The 20,487-nt window shown below is 31.2% G+C and overlaps 2 protein-coding genes across 3 annotated transcripts; one reads left to right on the top strand and one right to left on the bottom strand.

The window, feature by feature from the left end:
* Positions 1 to 9: 9 nt before the first annotated feature.
* Positions 10 to 5,845, bottom strand: LOC105162860 (xylose isomerase family protein). Of its 2 annotated transcripts, none has more exons than XM_011081014.3 (21): positions 5,690 to 5,845; positions 5,186 to 5,271; positions 3,939 to 4,046; positions 3,733 to 3,807; positions 3,514 to 3,643; positions 3,326 to 3,417; positions 3,037 to 3,087; positions 2,692 to 2,768; positions 2,552 to 2,606; positions 2,333 to 2,434; positions 2,198 to 2,249; positions 2,028 to 2,073; positions 1,892 to 1,947; positions 1,674 to 1,725; positions 1,494 to 1,573; positions 1,323 to 1,393; positions 1,196 to 1,236; positions 972 to 1,071; positions 793 to 864; positions 633 to 710; positions 10 to 341 (listed from the first exon to the last, which is right to left on the bottom strand). In XM_011081014.3, exons 2-21 carry the CDS (start codon positions 5,243 to 5,245, stop codon positions 306 to 308), a joined length of 1,434 nt encoding a protein of 477 aa, XP_011079316.1. In that variant the 5' UTR covers positions 5,246 to 5,271; positions 5,690 to 5,845; the 3' UTR covers positions 10 to 305. The 2 variants fall into 2 exon arrangements, with proteins under 2 accessions (XP_011079316.1, XP_088736567.1); XM_088880441.1 differs by lacking the exon at positions 5,690 to 5,845 and adding an exon at positions 5,600 to 5,618.
* An 11,411-nt stretch (positions 5,846 to 17,256) lies between these two features.
* On the top strand, positions 17,257 to 18,224 carry LOC105162859 (pathogenesis-related protein PR-1). The gene has a single exon (XM_088880737.1). It carries the CDS (start codon positions 17,284 to 17,286, stop codon positions 17,812 to 17,814), a length of 531 nt encoding a protein of 176 aa, XP_088736863.1. The 5' UTR covers positions 17,257 to 17,283; the 3' UTR covers positions 17,815 to 18,224.
* Positions 18,225 to 20,487: the final 2,263 nt, after the last annotated feature.

Genomic DNA, 20,487 nt, shown 5'->3' on the forward strand with positions numbered 1-20,487 from the left:
ATTCGTTAATTACAGAAGAATGTCAATCGACGTATTTATAATCATGACAAATCCGAAAAGGACATTATAATTTACACTGGTATGAAACCTGTCTTCTTTTACTTCGTGTGGATAACTACAAACAGCACCCAAAACATAGTCCATCTCCAGGCCCTACCTGATTAAACTTGTATTGCTGCTGCACAGCAGAATGTTTTATTACACTTTCAAACGGCTCTGAACAAAGAAAAAAGAACAAGCAAGAAAAGAAAAGGGGGTAGGGGGGGTGGGGGGGGAGGCATCGGGTACGTCCGGCCTCCAACCGTCTATAGCGCAGATTGGAAAATCATCTCCGCCAACTCCTGCAACATTTGAGACCAGTAATTGTAAGCGATGCACCAAGAATTTCGTAGCTAGGGCCGACATGTCACTGCCAGCGATATTCAATCAAAACACAGAGACACAGTGTTTGATGCTTATTTATGTTGTCCAACTCCTAGCTTAAGTTCTCTCTGGATGCATCAGTTTTAACTATTACGAAACGCAAGCATACAATGGTTTTAAGAGTATAACATGCAGGTGCTAGCATGTAAGATGTCTTGTCGATCACTCTATGCATAAACAGAAACTTATCATGTGGTTTCATAAGATACCTGCTTGGCAGAAGCAACTTTAGGTTCTCCCCATGCTATAGCCTTCTTCTCGAGCACCTCAAAATCGGCCTTTCCAGCCTGTTACTTAATTAAGGGTCAAGTGGAAAACATAACGAAAGCAAGAATTAGACGAGAAGAGAAGTTAGTGAAAGGATTTGACCTCTATTTCGGCCCCCAGTTCCGAGTCAAAACTCTGATACCTCTTCCGAACGAGCTCGCTCAACGACCCGTCCTGTTTGAAGTCAGGAAAACCGTTTTAGTGCAAACACAAGACTCTTATATACTGTTTTATTTTCAAGAGGTGATGAGAAAATATGCGAGAAGGAGATAAATTTTCACCTCAATCAATTTAGCAGCATTTCGGAGCCCGCGTGCTAGAGTATCCATGCCAGCAATATGAGCTATGAACAGATCCTCAACATCCGTGCTCTCTCTTCGCCTGTCAGTTACCGCATTTCATGAAAAATATAGCACAAAGTAAATTAACATTTAAGTCTGTATTTTGTAATGAGCGCATCTTACATGCGCAAAATGAGAAAACCAGTGTGTGAAAGGCAACTTACAGTTTTGCATCAAAATTGAATCCTCCCGGGGCCAACCCTCCCTAGAACGCATAGAGAAAATAATTTAGCACGGCTTATTTAACTCATTTTTTGCTATAATTAATGCAAAGGTGAAGGTTCAACTTACGTTTTTAATAACGGAGAGCATGACTAATGTTGCTTCTCCTACATCCATCATAAACTGGTCTGTATCCCAACCTGAAACAGGCAAGAATATCTCAGGTTACAAATTGTTAGTCGTCACAATGTTATGTATAGAGCTCTAATAATTGCGAGATTTATGTATATAGTTGAATACCAATTTGAGGGTCACCGGTGTTTGCATCTATGTTACCGAGTAAACCGTTGATTCTTGCAGTCTCAAGCTCATGATGACAGCTGCAGCACAAAAGAGACATTACGAGGTCCAATGATTTCACTAATCTACAAACTATTTTACTGAGTTTCGTATTCAATTTAGTAAGAGAAGATAGCAAACCTGTGGCCAGAGAGAGTTGCGTGGTTGCACTCGATATTTAGTTTGAATTCATCTGGCACAAGATATTCAGAAAAAGAATCAAATTAAGTCTAAGTCATTATGAATTGGCACAGTAAATGGCATTATTTTTGGTCATCGAGCTAGGTGGATCTTGTATGCTCGGAGAGAATAATCATTTGGAGACATCAGAAAAACTCGCATATGTTTGTCCCAGTTACCTATCAATCCATATTTACGAAGGAAGTTGGCAGCCGTTGCAGCGTCCCAGTCATACCTGGATGATGAGTATATGCCACGTCTTGAATATTTAAGGAAAAAGGTTTCCAATCAAAATTAATAATCAATAAAACCTACTGGTGCTTTGTAGGCTCCTGAGGCTTAGGTTCGATCAGCAGTGTACCTGAGACAAATATACAAGATAATAATAATAAAAGGCGTGGGCATGGTAAGAGTTTTAAGTTTTAACTGTGAAAACATATGATTGATCCAATGCCCGTCTAACACATCAAGGGTAAAAAAAATACCATTGAATCCAATTTTCTTCTTATAGGCAACAGCAGCTTCAAAAAACCTTGCCTGCAAGCAGATGTTTGACATCAGAACTAAGAATCACGATATCAAGAACGGGCATAAACCAGTGGTAAGACGAAAAATCTTACCATGTGATTGAGCTCCCTTTCCATATCAGTGTTCAAAAGGGACTGATAACCCTCACGACCACCCCAGAAAACATAATTTTCTCCTCCTAGATATTGTGTAACCTGTTGGCATACACAGAGTCTGATGTAAAACAATTCACAGTGGCAAGACTTTGAGTCTCCAAGCCACCATATCCATGTATATAAAGAGAACATGCACAAGATAAGTTGAAAACTTACCTCCATGGCTTTCTTGACCTGTGCGGCAGAATATACATATACTCCCAGTTCAGAGCTGTAATGCAATGAGGCCAGAATATCAGTCGAGCACCACATAAATTACCGACATCACATTTAACCTAAAATAAAACATAAGTTACCTAGTCGCAGCTCCATGCATGTATCTAGGGTGGTGGAACAACTGAGCTGTACCCCACAAAGGACGGATCCTTTTCCCCTGATGTTTCATACAGAGGAGATTAGGACAAAAGCTACCTAAGTAGATAGAACCATTACCTTTTAACTTATGAATCATCTATCCTTTTACATTGAAACTTCATATAATATAAGCACACACACATACGACAAAAGTTGAGACAAAGCTGGATCTCCCTTTGCTTTTTTCATGAAAATCAATAATCTATTCCCACACGAGGTTGATATTAAGTATGAAATATAGTTCAAGTATTAAATATGATACCACTACTCCGCCATAATTAAGTTACCTGAAGCTCGTTGGCTAGAGCCACCACTTCATCCAAGTTAGCATTAGTTTCCTATCGAAAAAGAAAAGATACATCAACCAGCCATAAAAGTTAAAGACTTAAGAGAAATTTAGAGCTACCAATAAATTATAAAATACTGTCAACATATTGGGGTTCCAAGCTTCAAAAGACTCAAAAGACTGCGAGTCAGGTGTCTTCTTCTATTATATGTTCGTAAAAACTCGGGAAATATGGGAATGGTGTACGTATGGCACTTGCCCTACTCACTTGCCAAACTGTATTCACTAACCTCAATTGTTTTGCCATCTGGAGCAATGTCCCTGTCATGGAAGCACCATTTATCAACTCCAAGCTTTTTTATAAACTCAAAGTTGGCCCTCACTGAATCATCGACCAAGAAAGTGTTAAAAAGCGCTTTATTTCCAAATGATAATAAGCAAAACATGCAAAGTTCATAGCGCAAAGCCGCAAACATACTTCTTCTCTTGGCCATTGCCAAGGAATTGGTTCCATCTTCCCAAGGCCAAGCCTTTGTAGGTGCACCAAATGGGTCCCCCCCTGTCCCTCGAAATGTGTGCCAAAATGCGACACTGAACCTCATCCAATCCTACAGTAAACAGGGGGTACAAAAGAGTAACCATCATATATTTTCCCTCAATTACTAACAAAAACAACACAAAGGAATAAAGATCTCACCTTCATCTTTTTCCCAAGAATCTCCTCCTCAGCGTTGTACCATTTAAAAGCGAGAGGATTCTTACTAGAAGGACCCTATGATAGCAAAGAAATGCCACTCATAATAACATCAAACAGTAATCTCATGCGAGATTTACTACACCTTTTAGGCATAATATACTAGGATTTATCTGAAGGGAAAGAGAAATTGCAAGCCAAACTCGTACCTCATACTTAATCTCTGGAATACCTGGGAAGAACTCCCCTTCCCATTCACCAGAACTAGTTGCACAATCACTTCCAATATCGGCAGGACAAGTTGGCGGAGCTGCAGCCTGCATACATTTCAATTTAGTTCCAGAATCACACATATAATTTGCACTAAAGCAAGGCAACATTTAATAACTACAATTAGCCTGGATTAAAATTTCTGGTCATTCCATGTTTCATAAATGCAAATTCTTAAAAGAATTTGTACCAACTGTCCTAACAACAATTGGCATGAGGTAGAAAAGTTAAATTAGTAGGGAGTCAGTCAGTCAGGTTGATAGCTCTTTCTTCTATGTCATCCTTTCATCTCGCTGGGCCCTCAGTATATACAATGCTGTTGAGTTTTCTCAATCTTTGCAAGTACAAGAAAGACCTCATGAAACAAGAAACTATGTTGTGCCAACCATAAACACATATTACACTGCTCTCTCTCCTTTTGCTTGTTCTCTGTATTATTCGTATTAAGATAGTAGCCACTTTCCCTGTATTATATCGTTTCATATCTTTCTCTTTTTCTGTTATTTTCTTCATTTTTCTGCCATCATCTAGTGCACTCATCACATACAGGCCTCACCAGAGTTTTTCACATCCCATTTGTGTTCTCCTTCCGGTCAGAAGACATCAACCAAATGATGGATCTTGTGGTCTTGTTTGGCTCCAAATAAAAGGAGGCACACATAGGATAAACGACAAGTTATGCCATCTATTCTTATACCAATATATGACACTTAATATACTATTTGAGACCATTCGTCAATTTCGTGCAAAAGAACCAATTTCTTACACTTTAACTCAACATCTATTTTTACCGCACCCCTCTACTCTTTAGGATCCACAAAATAGAGAATCTTTCAATAATTTACTTTAGACACATTACATCCACAGCCACCTCTTCGTGTAGTGCATAATCATGATCAGAAACACTTCCCTTTCTAGGTAACTTAAGCTAAGAACATACATGGCATTAACTTCTTTTTTCTTCTTAAACTTTTCCTCAAATAGGAACAGGTAGAACCACATAACAGAAGGCAACAACATTACATTTTTCATATTTACTTGTCACCTTTAAAAACTTGAACTAATTAAAACAATCAAATAAACAGCAGCAGAGGTCATGCCAGTAACATATAGCATAAATACCTACACGTCTCAAAGAACAACATAAGATTTCACAATCATATGAGACAAAAGATACCATCTTTACCACTATATTAGAGACCACATTTAGGAAAAGAACCAATAACACGAAATTGGAACTCTTCATTTTTCCCGTCTCATGAAAAAAGTACTCTGCAACCAAAATCAAGAAATTCATTAGTGAATCATCAGTCCCAGAAAAAAAATAATTACTGCACATGTACATATATATATATATATATATATATATATATATGCAATTTCTTCAAGGGCCTTCACCAGGCAGTTTGAAATAAAATCAGCAATTGAATTTTTCTTTAAAAAAAACTTGGGGGTTCCCATTAACAGAAATTTGCTAAACACGTCATCAAGAATTATCTTTTTAGGTGTTCATCAAACATAGTCGAACTCAACTACAAGTAGTTTCCTGTTAAAAATAAAAAGTAAAAATCCATGGAAGCACTGAACTTCAATCACAGACCAGGAATAACAAGAAAATATTATGCATACACATAATATATACATATATATATATATATAGATTAATACATTGAAGAACTAAGAGACTTACAGATAGAGATGAATTTTTGATTTGTCAGCCAAACGACCAAACACACTTCTCAAGGAGTCTGCAGCAGAGTGTTCATACATTAAATATATAAGGGGAGAACTTTTGTGGGGCTGGTCTGTAATTCTTATAAAGAAGAGTCCTTGAAAGGGTATATTTAGTAAAATGAGTTTCAATACAATCCTAATACTTTCTAATGATTGAGTCCTTATCCAAATCCTTGACAAAATTAGTGTTTTCTTTTTCACACTAGAAATTTTAAATTATTTAATATTTTAACTAATCCTTTAAATTAATTTTTTTGAAAAGTTTAATACTATTATAAAGTCTAATAACGTATTGAAATTCTTTAATAAAGTTATTTATATTGTAAAATAAACTTCTTTTGTAATATATAGCGAATATTTTGCATAATATCATATATATATATATATATATGATTTCTCTTCTTGTAAATAAAATTAAAAAAAAAAAGTTTGATGATGTATTATTTGTGACTCAAAGAGGATTTCGTCTAAGAATTGTCTTCTCTTGTTTTGTATTTTTTAGGGATAATTGCATTCCCATCCTTTGATATTTGGTATATTATACATAAATTTTATGTGCTCTGAAAAATTATATTTAGCACCTTTAAGGTTTGCTCCGTCTAATAAATAAGTCTTTCCGTTAGTGAAAATTCACCAAATTTTCTAATATTAACAGAAAAAAATCTAAATAAAAATTGATATTTACCCTCGATTGACTTATTTCTGACTTAACATGTCAAATATTTTCTTCGACTAAAACTACCCTTATAATGATAAAAATAACATGCATTAACGCGTGAAAATGTACGAGTGTAATTTGGTCATAAGAATATTTATTTGACCTGCAATAAGTCAGTAATCAATAGGAGTTAAATATAAATTATTTTTATTTTTTTTTATTAATATCAACAATTTCGATAAACTATGACCGAAAAAATGACTTATTTCTTAGACGGAAGCAAACATCAAGGATACTAGATGTAATCTTTCAAACTACAAGGTGTTTATGTGTAATTACACCAAAATTCAAATAAGAAAAGTGTAATTATTCCTTTTTTTTACTCCGGCTTTAGTATTACGGACCTATAGTAATTTTTACGATTTTTTCTCGAAGTCCCTCGTAATTCTCAAAGAAAATCAGTTCTTGAAACATGTCACATATTGCTTTTATGAACTCATAAAGAATCATGTATCAGTAAAACGCTTCTTCAAAAGTTTTAGAATTTTGTTACTTTTTCGTCTCGAGACTCATATTTAAAAAAAATCTTACCTCGTAAAGATATCTTTATAATGATCTTCTTACATATATTTGCACTCTCTTGGGAGTTTGTTCTACGTGACTCTGGTTGTTTTTGTCCTTTTTCCGGAACTTTCTATATTATTGAGATTTTGCATATCCGTGACAGGTCACTTTTAAGAATAATTCGTATTTCTTAGCTCGTATTTTTTTACCCCCCACATCAATTTTAAATTGGTTAGAGAAGAAACCCTTTGATTAAAAGCCTTTTGTTTCTTCCATATGGCTTTTTAGATCTCTTCCTTCGTGAGATCATATTTGAAGCCATTCTCTTATGGCAACCTTACAGATACATTAGAATTTTATATTGAAAAATAATGAATGATAAATTAAAAAATAAATTTATGTTAATCAAATTGAATCATGAAAAAGTGAGTAATTATGATGTACGATGCATAATAAGTTCATAACAAGTGGATGGTGGTTGATCACGCCCAATCATCATCTACACGCGTCAAATGAACCGATTAAGTGTATAATTTGGTTGAAATAATGTGTCTATTGGGTGAAAACGATGCTTTTATTTTTCATTGTTTGGTACGAGAAAAACAGATTGAGAAGAAAAGACACTGAATAACATTTCTCTTTATTTTGTATTAGAAAATAAATAAATTAATTATTATACTAATATAATTTCAGTATATCAAAAAATTTAAAAACCTTATTAATAAAAATATTTATTAAATAAGAATAAAAATATCTTTTATTGATAAAAATATTCATCAAAATGAATATTACCTATTTATATTAAACTGTTTAGTTTAAATTAAAACAAAAATTATTAACAATATTTTCAACTAACGTATTTGAGTTCAAATATCAGTGCCTTTGTTGATATCAAAAACAACTTTAGAAGAAAATTATATATATAAATATATATATATATATATATATGACTAATACAGTAAATAAAAATAAAAATTGTACTTTTTGGCCTTATACTTCAACTTTTTCACCCAATTCGGGATGATGACAAAAATTGGCTTCAAAAGAATTTCATATACATCGAGTTTACTTCACCTCCATCTCTTCCTCATAACCAAACACCAAATTATTCCTTATACATTCATTTTTACTTCCACTTCTCTTATGCTCCGACTTTTCACCCCAATCAAATACATTCTAACTTTTACCTCATTCGTAATATACAACTCCCACATATTCCTCATTTTTTAAACATCCTCTGCATCATAAAACAATGTCTGATTATTTATATTTACATGGGTCGAATTAATTCACCAAGATTTATCTTGCCAAGGCATGAATACTGTTTCCTTGGGCTGGCATAGCTTGATGTTGTCCAGGTTCGAGAAATACTAAATGTAACAAAACTGGGTGTCTCTTGAGATACTAATGATGAAATTGAGTACACAGCCCATAAAAGTTATTAGCAATGGAAAGCCCAATAGTTTAGTTTCCCAGTTCTTGCAAATGTCAATTCGTTGAAAGTTTTGACGGCGTCAATGACTTCTAGTTTAATTAATAAAATTGAGATCTCGTGACTTTAAAATTATGAGTTCAAATTTAACTAACATGTGAGACGTTATTCTACTTTAATAATATGTGTCATTCTACTTTCATAATAATGGTTAATTAGATATAATTATCTCATATTGATGATTACATATGATCTCTATAGTTGTCCGTATTGTTAGATATTGATACTTGGTATTGATTATTAATTTGGATTGTACTGACTAGGCTCCTACTAGACTTGACCCTGAGTATGTATGTATCATGATGACCACCTAACCATTTTTGAATTAATCGTTTACGTGAAATTATGAGCTCGAAATACTATAAATAATAGCCCTTCACATTCTAGGTATACCTTTCGTTACCTTATATTCTCGTACGATCTTCATATTCTTTCTCTTATGTTATTATTAATTTAAGTGTTGAAGGGTTATAACTGCGGTCATCCCAGTATAAATCTTATGATTTTTTGTCTTGAAGGTTAGATTTAAAGAGGCTTAATTGCATTTACGGTCTTAATATAGGATGTGACAAAACAAGGACTTTAAAAGGAGTGATAAGTAGTAATTTACAATTAATTAATTTTTGGCAATTGCAAGACACGATAACGAGAATTTGAAAACTGGCCAGAAATTGTTGATGTGGACAAAATTATGCGCTTCGTGTGGTTTCATTTTCGGCCCATCTCCCGGATTGACTGAAACATGCCCAATATTTGCCTCATGCAGAAACAGTATATGTTGGTATTTTTCTCTTATTTGGCATAAATATATATATATATATACAAATATATATATATAATAAACATGATTCGACAATAAACGATAATTTTTATCTCTCAAAACACAATATTAAACATATAACACTTATATATATACATATATAAATATATATAAAAAAAAATATGATTTGACAGTAAACAGTGACGTTTGTCTCCCAAAACACATCAAACATACAACACTTATTTTAAACTATCTATAAAAATAAATTCAAACATACACACTATCACCAACACATTTATTTATTTCTATTTTTTCTCTGTATCTCCACAAAGTATAATAAAACACTTAGAAAATGAATCCAAATACTAGAATGGCATTTTTATAGGGGCTTTTGCTGATTGAGCATTTTTGTTTATTCTTTTTCGCCACATAAGCGCTTAGGTAGAAAAAATCCGGGAAAAAAAAGGACGAAACACTTTTTTATTTAGATTTTTTTTACTGACTGGATATTTTCTTTTATCTCTCATTTGCCACATAAACGCTTACATGAAAAAAAGATCAAGTTGCATAAAAATAAATTTTTAGTTTATATAATATACTAACGTTCGTGGCACAATGTTTCTAAGTGCATATAATATATAATTTTACACGCTTTAATATATATCATAAATTAAAACAAAATATATATATATAAATCAATATATCAGTTTTAAAAAAATTAAACGTCAACTTAAGGGTATTGTACTGACACAAAAAAAAAATATATACATAATTATAAAAAAATAAAAATTATTATTGTATAAATAATTATTAATTACAAAAACAAAACTATTTTCTTATATAATACAAATTTAATTAAAAAATCAGCACTCTACCCTCCTAACCACTAGACCCTTCCCTTGCTGCCACCCCAACAGAGGGGGGCGAGTCACCTCCAATCTGGGCGATAGCGCACACATTTAGGCGACCATCGATATTTTGTTGGAGGCAATGACGCCATAGCACATAGGGGAGGGGGGGACGGGGCTGGAGCGGTGGGGTTTTAGTTTTTTTCTTATTATTTATAGTGTAGAAATAATAATTTTATTTTTTAATTTATAATTATATACATAATATAAATTTCAATTAATTTTTTTCATGTAAACACTTATGTTAAAGATAAAAAAATAGAAAAAATATTCAATTAGTAAAAGATTTTTCAGCAATTTTTTAACTATTATTAAAATTTCGATGATCAAAATTATTTAATTATAAATTATTATTTACCATTTATTTTCTCCATGGAGTAGAGAATAAGAAAAGTGAATTGCATGTGTGTTGACCCTATCATAATTTTATAACTTGCAATAATATAATCTTGATTTATAAACTTGTAATAATATAATGTTCACCCTATCATAATTTTATAACTTGTAATAATATAATTAATGACCATCACATGTCCTGAGAGCATAAAGTCAGAAACGTTGGAGATTGTAACTTAGACTATGATGTAACAAAATTCAGTCAATCACATCTAATTATATTATTTTTTGAAAAATGCAAATAAATACATTGTAAATATTATATAATATTTTATTACTGAGTATTTTTTTTATCAATACCGATACATAGAGATAAATATGTTGTGGAAATTGTGTGCTTTGTGTTTATAATCATATTTTAAACTAACTTCATATATAAAAAAATTATTATATATTTTATCACAATGATATGTGGTAAGAAAATAAATGAAATGAACTTAGAAATTAGAAAAATTGGACCGATATAGAGAGTCACGATACTTGTTGCTGTCCTTAAGCCATGGTTGTCTTTCTACGTGCAGGTTTTAATGGTTGATCATGATTTCAGGATAAAAACCCTATTAGCTCTCAACAATGTCTAATCACATGTGCACGACCATGAGAAGATTAGGAACCAATCTATAGGCACGTTGCCAAAACTCTAAAAATACTTGTTGGAGAGTATGAAGTGTTTCACAAAACTCATAAACCATGGAAACAAAATTCATCTATCAATATACCAAATGAAGAAAGCTAATGCTTGTAAAAATTTGACCGTTATAAAATATTAAGTGGCTTAATTAAAACTCATAGTATTGTAATAAATTCAATTATAAGTAGGCCACATAAATATATAAAATATAACGGTCAAATACGTATTAAACGTGGTAAAATTACAATTAAATTATTATAATCATGGGACCATAAACCTCAAATTAATATCAAATTGGCACATTGAGATCAAATAAACTCTTGAAAATAATTTAACAATGTCGAAATTTTAAAGCTTATTTCCGACAAAGTATACTCCCCTCTCATGAGATTTAATATAACTACACATAGTCTTTCTGTCATTTGAAATATTAAATTTATCACTCTTGAGATTTGCTTTTATCTATCAAATAGGTCCATCTTTTAGACAAAATTCACTAAATTTCTAGATATTAACAAAAAAACTAAATAAAAATTGATATTTACTGTCGATTGACTTATTACTGGCTTATTGCAAGTCAAGCAAATTTTTTCTTACTAAACTACCCTTACAACAGTGAAAATATACATTCTCGCATGCATTAACGTGTAAAGATTTACAAGGGTTGTTTGGTCATAAGAAGAATTATTTAACCTATGATAAATCAGTAATAAATCCATCGGGGAAAATATAGATTTTCATTCAATTTTTATATTAATATTAGCAAATTCGGTAAATTTTGATTAATAGAAGGACTTGTTTGTTAAATAAAAATAAATCTCAGGGGTACTAAATATAATTTTCCAAACCACAAAAGAGTCTACGTTACTGCATATAATCACACACAAACCTTAGAGAAGTGGAGCGTAATTATCCCTTTTATATATATGTGTGTGTAATGTGATCAAGTTACGAGATCTAAGTCACCTACCAATTGGTTCGAAACAACCATTTTGGAACTAGAGGAGAAAATTAAAAAATTATGATTTTCCACTACAGTTAATTACTATATTTAAATATGTACATTGTATTGGATTATCTTTTTTTTGTATGTGTTTATTTGTTTGTTAGTTATTTTATCTACATACTTTTTTGTGTATAAATTTAATACTTTTTTAACCTAACCTCTCTATTATATATATTGAATATTTTTTTACTAATTATTAAATTCTCCTAATTTATTTTTTCAGTATTTTAATTTTTTTTATGTATGATTTCAAAATATTAGGATTTCAGGTATACCTATATTGAATTTGTATTATATTCGATTCGTATCATATGTTATAACCATTTAATCATCATAATTATGGGAATTTTTAATCATGCAAAAATTATGGGAGTTTTTATATTTTGAATAATCATCGTAACAATATCACATTTTGTTGATTCAATATCTCTTATCGTCTTATGATCTATTTCCTTTCCTTTTTAAATTATTGTCAATTAGCATGAAATCGCAATTTTATTGATTTATTATTATTTTTTTGTATATTATAAGTTGAACTTCGATAAGCTAATAATATATTTTCATCAATTAATTTGCAATTTTTATCATCTTCTTAAGAGCGCCTAAATTTTTTTATAACCAAATTATGAATAATATGTTAATATGTTATTAAACTCATACTTACATTTATTCTCAGTAATTTTCTTCAATATATGAAGATGAGTGTCTTTTATTTTATAAAAGTAATACTTATTCAATTATTTCAATTGATATATCTCTTTTTGTATATATATTATGAATACTTTTTTAATATTGACCCACTGTAATTTAAAAAATAAAATTCATTTCTCTTATTTATTTAAAACCATCTCTTTCATTTGATTTTTACATAATTAATTTTTTATGAAATATTTTTTAATTATTAATTAATTTAATTCCTGCATAAAACGGGACACACATATATATATATTGATCTTGCTCGAAATCAGCGACCTGAATGAGCGACCTCACAACAGTTAACTAACTCCACCAAGATCAAGTGTTGGGTTTCTGAGAATAAGACAAGTAAAGTGAGCTCGTCGGGCACGTCCCCGACAACGACCATCCAACGCTCAAATTAGGTTGATCGAGGTAAATGTGTGCGATTAAAGGTATAGATCGAAAAGGCTTAGCATTAATTACCTCGTAATATGGCGTCTTGGGGTATTTATAGGGCTTAGCTAGATACTGTTGAATGGGCCACGTGGCCTTATCCTGCTAGTTTACGTCCGCGATTGGACGGCTGGCGTTGCCTGGATCTTCAAGTGGATAAACGGGTCCGGGTCAAGTCTGCTCCGACCCGATCGATAGAAAAGACGCGGATCTATGGCGAAAAGACTAAAATGCCTTTCATTAAAGGTATTATAGGCATTTTTCATGTATACTTATTATATATATATATATATATATATATATATATATATATAAAGGTGTAGGAATGTGTGAGATGGAGGATGTAGCAGGTCAGCTGCATAATCAGTGTCAATCATTTCCGCGAATTGAGGCGATAATTTGAGAGTAGTGAGCAGTCAAACATATCATTATTAAGGTACGTCCGAGGATTTCGGGTGCATTAAACTACTGCACAACTTTCATGTGCATCATACCTAAATTATTACCACAAATACTAACACTATCATCATATACTACCATGTTCTGGACTTGTAGCTACACACATATATTATAACTCAAACAAAATGATTGATTTAAATACTATTATTTATTTTCCCATCATTAATATATATAAAAAATTCAATACAACCTCATAGGTCACAGGTATATAGTATCTGAAATATAGACATGCGTCCAATATTGATTGGATGTAATGGATTTTAGTGATTTATAAATTTTAAAATTTATCCGCTTCAGCTATAAGTATTTTCAAAACAAAATCGTTAAATTAATATAAAGTAGAACGAACAGTACCTTAATTATATAACCAGACATTGATTACATCGTGCATTGTTGATAAGGGAAATACGATAAATCAGTAAGAAGACTAAAATACCCTTGGAAAAATAAGAAAAATTTGAAACATTCCGAAGATCTGCGTGTTTTTGAACGGGTCTGGTGACGTGACGACCCGTTTAAATAACTATTGATTTGACACTCATTAAATAGTTGTTCTTTTAGCACGTAGTCCGTACGAGTTTTGAGATACAAGTATCTATAAATATATAGAGGATTCATTTAACAGGTATGTAGTTATTAGGATTAAAGGTAATTTTCGTCCCCTAACTTCAAGCCATTATCGTTTAATCCCCTAAGTTACTAAGGTTCTATTTTGGTCCCGTAAAACTGAAAAAATCTCAATTTTGGTACAAATTTGGTCAGAAAGTTGAGTCACTCGCCGGAAAAAGTCACATGCCAGGCATGTGACTTTTTAAATTGGGGCTTGCATTGTGATTGGCTGAAAAAGATGATGTGGTGAAGACATGGCCTAAAGTTAGGGAACTAAAACGAGAATGACCTGAAGTTAGGGGACGAAAATTCCCTTTAAACCTTTTTATTTTCAGCCAATCACAATGCAAGCCCCAATTTAAAATGTCACATACCTGGCATGTGACTTTTTTCGGCAAGTGACTCAACTTTCCGACCAAATTTGTACCAAAATTGAGATTTTTTCAGTTTTACGGGACCAAAATGAAATTCCAGTAACTTAGGGGACTAAAACGATAAAGCCTATTTATTATTATCAACTCACATTCTACATAGAGATAGCATAGTGCGAGCCTTTATGATCTCGGACCATAACCAAACTTAAGTTTTCAGAGAATTTTAGTTGAGGATCACGTCAACTAACCCAATAATTTATGCGTGCAGGCCAATTATCACTGCTCCAACTTAAGATTTTCGTCAAATCCATACTCCTTACCATTACTAGATTATCTCTTAATTATTCTCAAAGTCAGCTCTAGATCGCGAACAACCTCGACTCGGACCACCACATTATAGAGTATTTGTATTCAATAGAGAGATGGATGTATAGATACAAATGCTTATATTCATCTTACGTAATGATTGATCTGCACGTGCCCAAGTTGCTCAGTGGAACTGACAGTGTTGAAATTTGAATTTTTCTTGTATATTAATTAGAAGATTTATTTCTTTGGAGTAAAGCTTTCATGGACGTGTAAATTGTAAGATTTATAGTGTTGACGTTAATTTATATACGTAAAATTAATTTGGAGTAATCTCAAATATTACGGATAAATATTTTTATTTATGAGAAATATCTAAATAAAAATTAAATAATAAAGTTTATTTAAATCGTATTAACCTGAAATTTCAAAACTAGTTAAGAGATTTTTATCATTTTTTTCGTAATTAAGATTTTTCTATTTTTAAAATTCTATTAATTTGAATGTCGAAAGATCTTTATTGGAGAAGAAATCGGCGATTCTATACATGTATTACGAGTGCATAAGAGACGGATTTAAATACAATCCTAAGCACTTTGATCATCATCAAAATCAGTACAACTTTCTGGCTACAGAGAATTGTTCTGTAATTATTCAATAATAAATATAAATTCGTAATAATAATAACAACTAATTAAGCACAAAATTTTGACAAAAAATTTCAAATTTGTAAAAACGTTTCAGACAATCGGATAATGTAAGATAATTTAATCTAATGTAATGGCTTGGGCAGATCAATCGAGTTTGATCAAATCTGAATCAATCATATGATAGTTGTAATATATTTATCGTGTAATTGGTGTACAATTAAAAAAAAGTGATCAATAATATGACAAGTGTATCACACTTACTTTGTAATTAATTTAATTCGATCGAATAATCTGATTTGGATAAGAAATTTTTCGATAAACTTTCAATCCCATGTGATTTGGTCTGAGACCTTAATTAGTGGAGCACCTTTCTTCCATCTAGTGGACCTCTCCAGCCATATTGGTTATGTTAAAGCGGAACACAACCCCTTTCTACTTGTGATTTACATTGTACATGCAATAAATGTCATAAATATCCCATTTCTATTTATATCTTATAAAATATTCAATTTTATTTCAAAATTAATCTGCAATTCACATGAAAAAAAATTATTAAAATCTTAAAAAAATTACGGAACTTATGTTGTCCTAAAATTTTTTATGAAATAATTTGAAATATTTTATAAGTTGTCAAACGCTTTTACGTAATATTTTAAGGTGCTTGTAAGTGGACCTAAATGTCCTCCGCGATTTTATAATAATAGCAGTCTTTTAATTATAAATCTGACTTAATTTAATAATCAGACTATCAAAATCTTATAAATCTATACACTAAGTACATATTAATTATATAAAAATGACACACAATGTCTTGATAGTCAAGATTTGAATATTGTATTGGAAGAATGAAATCTCCAACCAGTTGCAAAGTGCTGTAGAAAAGAATAAATGAAAAAATGGAAGCAAATATTGTAAATGATCAAATTATATTTTATATAAAAAAAAATAATTTATTTTGTTATATTTTTTAAAATATAACAATTTATCACCCTACATTTTTTAAGGAGGTAGATTGTCTTATTTTAAAAATCATAGAGAGATAAATTATTATTTTTTTTAATCATAGAATTATAATTTATTTATTTACAATATCATAGAGGGTAAATTGCATCAAAACTAAAGAATAAAACACCACAAAATAATACGAATCCGTAATTATGAATTGTTGTTATCAGAGAGAAATTCAAACTCGGATTTGGTTCAATTAAATTTGAACTAATGATATGAAAAGTGCAATATATTTATTGTATATATATATATATATAAATTAAAAAATAATAATTAATTATATAATATATATATTATATTTATTATGTAATTTATTTGATTCGACCGAACTTAATTTAAATAATAAAATTTCCATTATGATGCAAGAAAATGACTAAACAAAAAATTGGTCAGGCTAAAGTATCATGACCTCCATAATATGTGGCAATCATTATCTAACATGGGTGCCACCCTACCCCCACCTCACCTCACCCCACCCCACCCCCACCCCGTCCCATAGTTGACAATGACTTTTTTAATAAAACCCCTTACCTCAACCACTCTTAAAATTGTACCCCTTATAAATACCTTGACATCAAACATAAAATAAACCAATCCCATGTTACAACTTTTTCAATCCTTAACTATGAATTCCTCCCACGTTAATTTCCTCCTCTTTCTTCTCTTCCTAACCTTAAACACATCAACAACCAATGCTGTCACACACAAGACCACCTACGCCCGACAATTCTTGAGCATTCAAAACGCAGCCCGCGCCAATCTGGGATTGGCGCCATTGATATGGGACCCGAGAATAGCCCGATACGCTGCATGGTACGCGAACATGAGACGTGCCGACTGCGCATTGGAGCACTCCAACGGGCCGTACGGTGAGAACATCTTCTGGGGCAGCGGAGACGAGTGGACGCCAGCTCAAGCGGCCGCAGAGTGGGTCGCCGAGCGGCAGGGCTACGACTATCGCTCCAATTCATGTGCCCATGGGGAGCAATGTGGGCATTATACTCAGATTGTGTGGAAGGAGACTAGAAGAGTTGGGTGTGCAAGAGTGGTGTGCTATGAGGGTAGGGGTGTGTTCATGATTTGCAACTATGATCCACCTGGGAATTACATTGGGGAGAGGCCTTATTGAAAATTAGCCATGATTAACATGAGGGTAAATTACAAAGGTGACTCCCTAAAGTTTACTATAATTACACATACTTGCTCATTATTTGAAAAATTATAAATATTCTCTAAAATTAAAAGTCGTCTAACAAATACCCTACAATGGGCTGTCTTGAAAGGGTGTTTGTTAGACAACTATTAATTTCAGGGGTAGGTATAATTTTACAAACAATAAGAATTTATGGATAATTATGATAAATTTTAGGAAAGCTCGTTGAAATTTATCCTGAAGATTATATTATTTTTTGAATATATATATATATAATATAGATATTTATTTTCTCTTTTAGAGTATAGGAATAGTTAGTAGCCCTTGTAGTTGACTTGTAATCATAAAAAAGTCAATTATGAAACATTGTTGTAGAGTTATAATTAGATTTTGCTTTTAAATAATGCAGACGCCTCTAATTACGACTAATTACAAGATTTGAGTATATATTTTCCAATTGAGTCCTCCCTTCAGCTTCAAATCACAGATCGGTCTTGTGTGAAAAAATCTAGTCCGAATCGAGTTCGACTATATTTCTTTGAAATATATATTAAGTGTATTATATTTATTTTATGAGTGATATAAAATATTTTAAAAAATAATTAATAATCATATCATTGTACGATTTGTTGGATACAACCAAATTTAGATCAAGTAAAAAAAATTCAATTTTGTGATTGAGTCACTCAATCTTAAAAAAAGAAAAGGAAAATTATAAAAAGGGAGTCGTAACGACATTATCGGATATTAGTAATTTTGTAAATAACGAAAGAGTGTTCATAATTATATTAAATTTCAGAGGAACTCGTTATAGTTTACCTTTGAAAATACTCAAAAGTGTAAAAAAAATCATATTAAGATAATTTGTATTTTCATTGTACATGTAATATAATTCATATAATTTGGTTTTCTCCATGTCAATAATTAATACATATAAAGATTTTCCATAAGTTACAATGATGTTCGAGATTGGTTGCGTTTTGAGTTTTCGTAGTATATTTCCTTGGCGGCTGCTTTAAGTTCCAACAGATATGCTGTTGAACATGGGCTATTTAAGTTGGGCACTTTCTGAAATTTTAATAAGGGAAAAGTATTATTTTAGTTCGCTAAATATGCTTAATTTTAATTTTAGTTTGATAACTATGTCCATTTTTGTTTAGGTTCAGTAACTTACGAAATTGCTTACTTTTAGTTCTTTGGCAGATTTTCGGACAATTTTACCCCTATGAGTGCATATGGACGAAAACTGTTTTTCAAAGTTGCATAGGGGTAAAGTTATTCGAAAATCTACCAGAGGACTAAAAGTAAGCAATTTCATAAGTTATTGGACCTAAACAAAAATGGACATAGTTATCGGACTAAAATTAAAATTAGGCATATTTAACGGACTAAAATAATACTTTTCCCTTTTAATAAATAAGCCTCTTCAAGTTATAAAATCCACTTCAAGTTGGACCCATCAATAGCTTTAATTTGGTTCTCAAATTTATGTAAAATGACGATTATGTATTAGCTATAATGCATGGACACGGATATGATGATACGGATACAATACAATATGAACATGGAGATACGAAAATATAGAAAATATAACATGACTCGGCACTGACACGGCTACAAATAATATATATTTTTATTATATATATTCTCAAATTTTCATAAAATTAAAATATGCAATATACACAAACTGAAGATAAAATATAAAATAAGCATGTCTTACATCTATATTTTTAACCAAATATGACTTCAAAAATATACAAAATCAATTTATCTTAAAAGTACGTGAAAAAATTTTAATATTAAAATTAACTAAATCATCATGACCATCTCCCAAATTTTTAGTAATTTTTTTTTTCAAAACTTTAGTTTGAGATGAATGAGTTAATTTTTTATTAAGCTCACAATTCTTTTTTTTTTTTTTTAAATATAACACAAACTTTTTGAAATTATAAAAAAAAAATCCAAAACGCGTCTCACACTCCTCTAAACCATGTTGTATCCTTTTTTTTTCTTTTTTTTTAAATTTTCAGACACGCCATCCGCGTGTCCGATACTGCATCGGGTAATTTTCAAAGTGTCCGTGTATTATAGTGGATTAGAAGAATTTTATGTTTTTTTTGGTTAATACACTTTGAATTGCTCATTTGTAGGACATTTTATTTATACATTTCTTGCAACAGTTCATATGTGATGTAGCTAAGCATGCTATATTGCAGATAAATAGTTTGAGTAACTTATATATTTTAAAATCATATTTTTTAATAATTTATTGTTTTAAAATAAAATCATGAAATACACATGAAATTAGACTGATCAATCCAGTTTGCAACATTTGGCACATATTGTTCCTCGGTTTGAAGTCAGCGACTTTCTTAAATTTTATCACATATTGGGGGAAAAAAATCATATTTATTTAGGATAACGGGCGTTTTTAAAATTTGAAATAATGATAAGTATTAATATCTCTTAATTCTAACGATAATTCGGTAATCAAACTAATACATTAGTGGCCATTAAGTTTTATCTATTTTTTTATGATAAATCAAACCAAATTGTTCTTGCAGAGTATGAATTATAATTTTACTTATTTTTTAAAAGGATAAATTGCATAAATCCCCTTATTTTTTTAAAATTCAGTTGAAAATTTTC

Source organism: Sesamum indicum, linkage group LG5 (assembly GCF_026168435.1).
Source record: "Sesamum indicum cultivar Baizhima isolate 11 linkage group LG5, ASM2616843v1, whole genome shotgun sequence".
Lineage (NCBI taxonomy): Eukaryota > Viridiplantae > Streptophyta > Magnoliopsida > Lamiales > Pedaliaceae > Sesamum > Sesamum indicum.

Excerpts from the sequence above, each read along its gene's own strand:
- LOC105162860 (XM_011081014.3), bottom strand. The coding sequence starts at position 5,245 with ATGAAGAGTTCCAATTTCGTGTTATTGGTTCTTTTCCTAAATGTGGTC. Across the intron at positions 2,769-3,036 it reads CTCTAGCCAACGAGCTTCAG|GGGAAAAGGATCCGTCCTTT; the intron begins GTAACTTAATTA and ends ATGAAACATCAG. Across the intron at positions 2,607-2,691 it reads ATGCATGGAGCTGCGACTAG|CTCTGAACTGGGAGTATATG; the intron begins GTAACTTATGTT and ends ATTGCATTACAG.
- LOC105162859 (XM_088880737.1), top strand. The coding sequence starts at position 17,284 with ATGTTACAACTTTTTCAATCCTTAACTATGAATTCCTCCCACGTTAAT.